The 8,221-nt window shown below is 43.7% G+C and overlaps 4 protein-coding genes across 4 annotated transcripts; all 4 read right to left on the reverse strand.

Moving 5' to 3' along the window:
* Positions 1 to 748: 748 nt before the first annotated feature.
* Positions 749 to 2,275, reverse strand: C922_05540 (hypothetical protein; the record flags this gene model as incomplete). The annotated part of the gene is made up of 1 exon (XM_008821111.1): positions 749 to 2,275. The coding sequence occupies one exon, from the start codon at positions 2,273 to 2,275 to the stop codon at positions 749 to 751; it is 1,527 nt and encodes a 508-aa protein (XP_008819333.1).
* A 184-nt stretch (positions 2,276 to 2,459) lies between these two features.
* C922_05541 (hypothetical protein) lies at positions 2,460 to 2,663 on the reverse strand (the record flags this gene model as incomplete). Its single annotated transcript, XM_008821112.1, has 1 exon — positions 2,460 to 2,663. One exon carries the CDS (start codon positions 2,661 to 2,663, stop codon positions 2,460 to 2,462), a length of 204 nt encoding a protein of 67 aa, XP_008819334.1.
* Positions 2,664 to 4,975: 2,312 nt separating this feature from the next.
* C922_05542 (hypothetical protein) lies at positions 4,976 to 5,282 on the reverse strand (the record flags this gene model as incomplete). The annotated part of the gene is made up of 2 exons (XM_008821113.1): positions 4,976 to 5,020; positions 5,148 to 5,282. The coding sequence occupies 2 exons, from the start codon at positions 5,280 to 5,282 to the stop codon at positions 4,976 to 4,978; spliced, it is 180 nt and encodes a 59-aa protein (XP_008819335.1).
* A 44-nt stretch (positions 5,283 to 5,326) lies between these two features.
* C922_05543 (hypothetical protein) lies at positions 5,327 to 5,681 on the reverse strand (the record flags this gene model as incomplete). Its single annotated transcript, XM_008821114.1, has 2 exons — positions 5,327 to 5,425; positions 5,574 to 5,681. The coding sequence occupies 2 exons, from the start codon at positions 5,679 to 5,681 to the stop codon at positions 5,327 to 5,329; spliced, it is 207 nt and encodes a 68-aa protein (XP_008819336.1).
* Between the last annotated feature and the right edge of the window lie 2,540 nt (positions 5,682 to 8,221).

Raw genomic sequence — 8,221 nt, forward strand, 5'->3', positions numbered from 1 at the left:
TAAGCATACAAATATAGCCTCAGTCAGGAACCCTAACGCTAAATCCAATGGATAACTCCTGATTTCGGGACCCATAAACTCTAAACAATGACGGCTTAATCACTAAGCCTAACCCCCAACCCCTTATTCCCGAACCCTGGACTCACGAAGGATAAAGTCTAAAGCCGAAGTCTACCTGTGCTTCCGGGACCCTAAACCCCAAGCGTTAAAGCGTCACACATATACCTAATCGTTAAGGAGCAAATTTTACAGCTGCTTCCTGGAAATTCTTATGTCAGAATCCTTCCCCGGGAAGGTGGAGACGCTGAAGGCTAAAATTCAGGCGCCAGACTTGACCGACCTACCCTTTGACAAGAATCCATTTAAGTTGACCTTTAAAGTCTACACGGCCAACTCAAAGGAGGAACCATAAAAGTTAACCCTCGGTCCTCGAAGGCAATCTGGCCCACTTGGAATCGGAAACCAGGACCGAATTTCCGATTTCTTAAGAGTCTCCTTCAATCGTATTGCGTCCCCTTCAAACGAAATTAACCAGACTATAGTCCCCTGAGGATATCGCAGACGCACTACGCTTCGCCAGGTTTCTTTGTCTTCCAGGGACTCCACCTCACCGGCCCCTGATGATTTTACGGGTGGGAGATCCCTTCATTCCTAAGCTTATCCCACTATTAACCCATGTCAACCTTTGATCCCCTAGCTCCTGTCCACTTTGCCCTCAGTTGCCCCCCAACCGAGGACGCGTTTTGGTTTAATTGTTTCCCTCGCCTCTTGGTTCTTCTTCTGTGTCAGCTAAAGTATTCCCTGAACTTGGATACTTTACCAGGATTTTGATTCGGGAGGATTTTGGTTCCGGGTTCCTGCGCTTTCCATATCTTATTCTCCAGGCTCCATACATACTTAAACTTCCCAGAATTAGTGCCGTAATAACGCCCCCAATCACCTTTGGGGAGCTGTTAAATACTTCAGCAGTCAGTTTCTGGTGGCTTGTTCGATTTCTGCCTTCTGTCTCTGAGACGGCCTTCGGGAGTTGTGGGGGTTCGATTTGACTCATTACAGGTCCACTGCTAACTCTACTGCTCAGCTGGTCCCTTGGGTCCCCGACTCTTGGGGGGGAAGATGCTGAATTCAGGCCCATCAACCCCTCTGAGTCGTTCTTGAAGCTTTTTCCAGGGGGGTCATCCCTGGATCCGTTTTCTCCTCTTTCAGTTGTTTTTTGTTCCTTTGGGATATCTTGAGGCATCGACTTCTGGTTGGAGGCTGTGGTTTGCTGATTAGATATTGTCCGATGTGATTGAGCCTGAATAGATGTTCCTTGGGGTTGAGTTTCTCTCTCCCCTCCGGGGGACTGTTTTCTTGTATCGGGGGGCGTGTGGGTCTGAGAGTTATTTTTTCGACTGATGGTTTTCCCCCGATACAACAAATAGCTGGTGTTTATCTGGCGCTGATTTAGTTGTGAACTACAGTTCAGATTTTTCTCGTTTAATAAACAATATAAGTTCCCTTGTGGCAGGAAGTCCCCGGGTGTTGGAGCTATCCATGGTGTTAAATGATATGGTCCACAGGTGGGACATAATTCTCTTAAGGCGCCATAAATGCTCAAGACTAAACTAATCTTGCTTTGTTCCGCCTCCCTCTTCCTTTCTTCGCCTGGTGTGTCTGGACAATCTGTTAGAGGGGGGCTTGGGGCTGTAGTTAACCACGGCGCCCAGTCAGACTCCCCTACTCGCAGCTCGCGTAATACATCTCGACATGGATCAGGAGTGTCCATCCCTTTGTTGTTATTGTTCTCGGTCGGCTGAGCTAATCTGGCTATTATGCACGTCAGGGCTCCTAAGATGGCCCTTGAGCCCTCTGTTTCGGGCCAACAACGTCGGCATAAAAGATCTTTCCAGTTTGGGGCCTTATCATAACGTAGTCCTTCCTGATTTGTGTCTTTTTGACGACATGCATACCTTAACTCCTTCACATTTTGTATCTTATCCAATACGTCGGTGACTAACTTTTCCCATGTATTGATATTCATACTCCTTGTTCTCCCTCCGCATCCCTTTATTGGGTCCTGCCGTCGGAGGTTCAGATATTGTTTGGCTAGTTGAGAGGCGGAATCACCTGTGTTGTACTCATCCAACCATCCTATCCAGAGTGTTTCCTTTGGATGTTGTTCCCTTGTTCCTGCCTCGGATTCGTCTGTGTATTGTCTGCATACTCTTTCGATACTTTCCACCGTTGACCCTAACCAGGTGTTGTCTCTCCAATTACAGAGGTTCAGTGACATCTCTTCTTAATTTGCGGATTCCTTCGTCTTCCTTTGATCATATCACCTTAGTTGTTCACCGTATCTTCTCCTGCCTTTATTCGTCCTAATTCTTCGTTCCCCATTGGCCCCCTGTTCGCTTACCTGGGGTTGGGCTTCTTTCGGAGTCTTTCCTTTGTTCGGGTTGGGAAGCCTACACTCGTTTTCAGTTCTGATCTTGAATTGGTTTCGACGGGTGGCCTCCTTTCCTCGAAGAGTTACGGTTATCCTTTTTCTCTCGTAGGGAGGGTTCGTCCTCGGCTTCCTCCTCCTGGTCGGGCCCTTTCCCTCCCGTCTTGTCTCGTCTCTCCCTATCTCCCACTTGTTTAGGCTTTACGGCTCTTCCTTCTTGTGTTCTCCTATCGGTCATACTCTTATCCCGTTCCCCCCCCTTCTCCTCTGGGATGATTCCTGATATTGATCTGTCAGAGAATTCTCTCTGCAAATGCCCCCTCCCCCCGCTTCGGGATGTGGACTTAATCCTTCCGCCTCTAGAATAGCTACCTTTTGCAATCCTTGGGTCCTGTTTGGAGTCCCTTGCGACTTTTGACTTAACCCTGCTGGCTATTCTTCCGGCTCTGTCGTGTTCGTTCTGTCATTCGACTTCCGTTGCTTTCAGTGGCCCTTAGGTTCCTTTTCTTGGAGTCGTGATTGTGATCCGCGTCTCTGTCTCCTGATTTATCTTGCTCGCGAGTTGGGGATTCCGTTTGTCCGTCCCTGATACCCTTTCCTTTTATGTCTGTCCTTGTTCTTGATTGAGTTATCTGCTTAAAGGAAATATACAGTTTCTTGTTGTTTTTTCTTAGTTCGATGCTTTAAAGCACGTGAACTCCCCCGTGGCTTCTTTTGGTGCTGCTTCTCTATACTGCTCCTGGTGGCTGTGTCCTTTCTCCTGTTCCGCTTTCGTTATGTCCTCCAGTTGCTTCCCTCGTTATCTCTTTTGACTCTTCCCATCCGACGCTTGTCTTTCAGGATCCTCCTTTGGCTGGTGTCTCCTTTCGGTGTTCTTCCCTGCCTCTATATGCCTTCAGATCAGTGCCCTTCGGCTTCTCACCTCTTAGATTGTTATAACTTTCATCCATTCATCTCTACGCCCTCGTTCTTACTGCTTAATTCGGGGGGGTTAGCTTCAGCTGGTTACCCTCTCTTCTGTTGTGTTATGGATGAGGACTCTCGCCTTGGGCTTAATTTCACTGGCTCTGATCAGAATTATTGGTCCTTAGGGCCCCTTGTCCTTTTCTATTGCCCTTTCTTCTTCCAACTGACTCTTTCATTTTCTTCTTCCTTCTGTCTTGAAACCTAGCCGAAACTCCTCCGTCCTGAGTCATGGGGGCCCTTTAGCTTTAGTCACTTCCCCTCCTGGGGGCCTTGCTTGTTTTTTCTCCCCCTTCCTCTCTTAGATGTCTCGTCAGAGGAGACTTCTTATTCCTGCTGGTTTCGTCTTGTTATATCTGGGGTTGGCCGCTACCTTCTGTGTCTTGCTTTGAAATTAGCTCCTCACCTGTCCAGTCAGAGAGTTCTAAACGATCTCCTCTATTCGGTAGGGTCCTGTAGTTCGGGTTTCTGGTTTATTTCCTTTCTGGAGTGGACACTGGTATGTGTCTGGGTTCTTTATTTGTTTTGCCCTCTTAGCTAGTCAGCCTCGCATTCTCTCATTGGTTGGTCCCTTAGTTCAGGGGTCTGTTGTTCTCACGGTCTCTTGTTTTCGCCTGAGGTCTCTACTCGTATAGTGCTCCTACATCCTCTCGTTGTAGATTGCGTCCTTATCCTGTTGGTGGGGGCAGGGAAGTTTGGTGTTTCTTTTGTTTATATTCCTGCGCGACCCCACTTATATGATGTCGACTCACCTTTTCGGATGTCTTCACTTAATGATCCGCTCTCTCCTTCGTGAATCTTCTAACTCTGTTCTTTGGTTCTAGGGTTGCCGTCCTGCCTGAAGTCAACTAATCTGACTCTTGCAGCTTCTGCCCCTATTGGATCGGGGATTTCAGTGATCTTCATAATTACGCAGTTTAATCCTTCTTTTGGGGAGGTGGTTGAACTTCTTGGTTGTTGAGCCGGGAGGGGTCTCCTAAGTGTGGGGTCCCTTTACGATGTGAGTCTTTTTTGGTCTTTAGGTCTACACTCTCAGGTTGAGGTTTGACCTTTTGCTCTGCACCTCCCTTTATTCTTGGGAGGAGACGTGAGTTTTCTTAACCCTTTTTTATTATTACTCCTGTTAGTTCCCCCTCTTGGGTCCCTTGACTGGGCTATGATTTGGCATTTCCCTGTGGATTTGGGGGGACCTCTACTTCTCTAGATGATTTTGAGATGTCTTTGCTGTGCCCTGTTGAGGGAACCTGCTGTCTCTTTCTTAGCGCTGGAATCCTTCTTGCTTCATGACTTGGGACAGGGCTGCTGGAGGCTGGTTGGGGCTTTTATATATCTTAATGACGGAATTCCTGGTCATAAACTTTTGTAGTTCCTCTGACCTAGTCTCTGGCACCCCCACGTTGGAATCTCGCAAGTTTGGATCTGTTGTTTTGGGTAATGTCTAAGCTACCTGGAACTGTGGGATCGAGGGATTCTCCGCTCTTCCTTAATCTGATCAGGCAACTTCTTGCCTGACTTGGTCATATCTGATCTATTCAGTTCGTGCGGGTCTATTATTATTGACTTGCTCCTTGGTCATGTTCCGTTACTTCATCTTTCCTCTCTTTGTTCTAGATCTGGATTGTTTTGTTGTTGCTGATTGAATGCAGTGAGGAGATGGGTATTACTTGTTGTAGGTTTTCTCCTTCAACTTCGTATTTCGTTGTTGGGCTGGAATTGATGAATTTGTACTACCCCCTCTAAAGGGGTTACTTTACCTCACTTGTTCTTCGAACCTCTGGGTTGTTGTTGGTGAGGGAAACTTTTGGATTGGGGGATAGTTTTCGATACGATCTTTTCGGCCGCCGAAGTTGCTGTTTGAATTATGTTGATATTCTCCTTGAGAATTCTCTTTCATAGTTTCCCGAGCTGTTATCGCTTATTTATAATTGCTACGTTATTTTAACACTTAATGTATTGTTCTGGGTTCTTCTTTCTGTTCAGTCTTCTATTTTGTCTCTGCTGCTTTTTGTCTTCTATTATTATGGTCGCTCCATTTGGCTAGAAAGGTGGGCTGTTGTAAGTGACTTCTCTCCTACATGTCCTGTGAGTGTCAGTCGACTTCGGCCTCATAATTTACGGGGGTTGAGACTTCTATCACCTTAACCGTTTCCTAGGTCCGGTCACTCGGGTTGTTAGAGACTCTCACCTGTATCTCCATCTGTTCTGTCATATCTTGGGGGTTCCTTTTCTTTCGGTTACGAGTCTTTTTGTTGTTTGGATCTGGAGGTGTTAAGTCGAGTTTGAGGTATTTCATTATATGAGTCTTCTTTCTTTGTTTTCCAGGAAATTACGAGAGAGTCTTTGTTTGACTAGGCCTTGAGACTTATGTCTAAGGTTCGGTTTCTTGACTTTTTTTTTTTGGATGATTTCTTCGGAATGGGTCGAACCTCTGGAATTCCTTAGTATTCATGAGAGGTCACTTGCCTTTAGTTGGTCATGTTTCTATGAAAATAGGTACTCCTCTGTTTAAAGTTCCTTCTTTGCCCTTTTTTCTTTTGCGGGGTTTGGTTGTCCTCTTATTGCTTCTTCCTTCGTCGTCTGTTCCTTCATGCTTTATCTTTTAGAACCATCATTACCTTCTTGTTGGGGGAATCAGGTTGGGTGAGTCCTTAATCTTCCCTTGGTGTAGAGTGGCCTTTTATCTTATATCTACTCTATTAGAACTTTGAGGGTAAGTTTTGGATTTGGGGATCCTTATAATCTGTCTGATTTTGTTGTTGGGGAGGGCTTGAGATTGAAGGCGGATTTGATCCTTGTCATGTAATGTCTGGGGCCATTTGGTTTTCTCTATTTGCTTTATTGCAACAGGAAGATCTTCTGGAGGTTCCTCCTTTATCGTTTCTTCTGCATTCTTTTTGGGTGAGAGTTTTGCATGATTGACTAATCATTCTGACATCTTTTGGTTCTGAGTAGCCTGCTTTCCACTATTGTACTCTTGAAATTTTGAGATTTTCTGGGGGAGTTGGGTGGGGCTTCCTCGTCTCTTTTCCTCATTTGTGCCATCTGAATTACTCAATGTCTGGCTAGCTACACAGTATAATTGCTGATTCTTTTGTTGACTAGGGGTTATCTTTTGATATTAGGTGGTTCCTTCTTCTTTATTCAGCTTGGGCGATTTGGGAACCTAGTGCTGTAACTTGTGCTGTTCCTTAGGCCGGGGAGTCTGAGTTCCTTTTCCTTGTTTTCTTTTTTATCCTTTGTGGCAGTAGTCTCTTTATTCAGTGTTAGACGTTATTACTGATGTACGTGTTGTTCTACTCTTATGGTACCTTTTGTTAGGGGTAATGTTGTTCATTAGGTTCGAGAAATAGGGGGGGAGTTATTTTCTACTTCGTTTGATTAGAGGGTAAGTCCTGCAGGGTTTCCTTTGGCATGTTCTTTTCTTGTTCTTGTGTGGTATGAGCCTTAGATTTGCTGTTTCCGTGAATTCTGATGCCCTTTGTTGTTTCTTTTAGGTTCTGTTGAGATGATGCGGATTTTGGGCTCATTTGGGGGGAGATATTAAATTTGTTGTTACTTTGGCACCTGATTCGTTCATTGTGGTTCCAGGGGTAAGACACTACTGCCTGTTCCTTCCTTTGGATTATGAACAATAAATTGACCTTAGATCCTATAATTACCAACCTGCTTTTAACCTGATCTCACCTCTTTCGTTTTCAAGAGAGTTTATTTGTGCGGCAGAAGGGGGGACATATATATCATTTCACTTATTGTTGAAACTTGTTTAATAAGGTGTGACTTATAATTTCATGTTTGACCATTTGGTATCACATATTTGCAGGATCCTCATATCTGCTCATTTTGCCTTGACTGCTGGGGGGCCGCTCCTGAGTTTTAGAGATGTTTAATTTTCTGATAGTCAGATATCTGACACTATTAAGATTATAACGAAAAACTCTTATTTAGTAGGCTTGGGGTCCCGAGTTTCTTCGAGTCTACCTAACCTGTCTACTAGTTGTAGCTATGAAAAGACTAAATACTTAGGATAGATAATATATCACCTTGTCATTTTCTTAATTGGTCATTTACTTGGTTTCAATAGGTGACTTGGGTTTATATTACTTATCCCTTATTATTCCCGTTGCTTTTGTGGATTTGGAGGAATATGTACATTTTTTACCTTCCTGATAGTTGATTAAGTTTAAGACTCTTTTTCCTATTACCTCCCTCTGATTCCTTTGTATACATAAGAATCCTTAACCAGTTTATTTATTCTTCCGTATTCTTTGTTTTCATTATATTTAATAGGATGATATATTTGACGTAGTCTGGCTACTTCGTAGTTGCATATTTTTTTAATCAGACACGCTGGTGAGGAGTATAAATTTGCCTGGTTATTGTTGTTGGAGTTTCCCTATTCGTATTATAATATGGAGAATATTCCACTTGGATATCATTTTCGTTTAGGTTTCTTGTATTTTTCGTCTAATCCTTAATACTATATAGTTTAATTCCTAGTTTCCCTGATTATTGGTACTAAAATTTCGATTCTCCACCTCTGAAGGACCTTATTCTCTTGGACATCCTGCATTTTTGAATTTTGCTGGATTTAATAATCAGTTGTTAATATGACAAATAATATAACATATCTTCAGTTTCTTCTTATAGATGTAATAATCATTCTTCTGCTGTTAAATTGAATTCATGGATATCTAGCAGTTATGGAATAAATATATTTATCATAAACCCTTAATATAGCATAAGATTAGGCAAAAGAACTATACAGACTAGTTAACATATAAGGTGAAGTGACTGCTGTACACCGGCTGTAAAAACTATTTAACTATTAGAACC

Source organism: Plasmodium inui (assembly GCF_000524495.1).
Source record: "Plasmodium inui San Antonio 1 unplaced genomic scaffold supercont1.93, whole genome shotgun sequence".
Taxonomy (NCBI): domain Eukaryota; phylum Apicomplexa; class Aconoidasida; order Haemosporida; family Plasmodiidae; genus Plasmodium; species Plasmodium inui.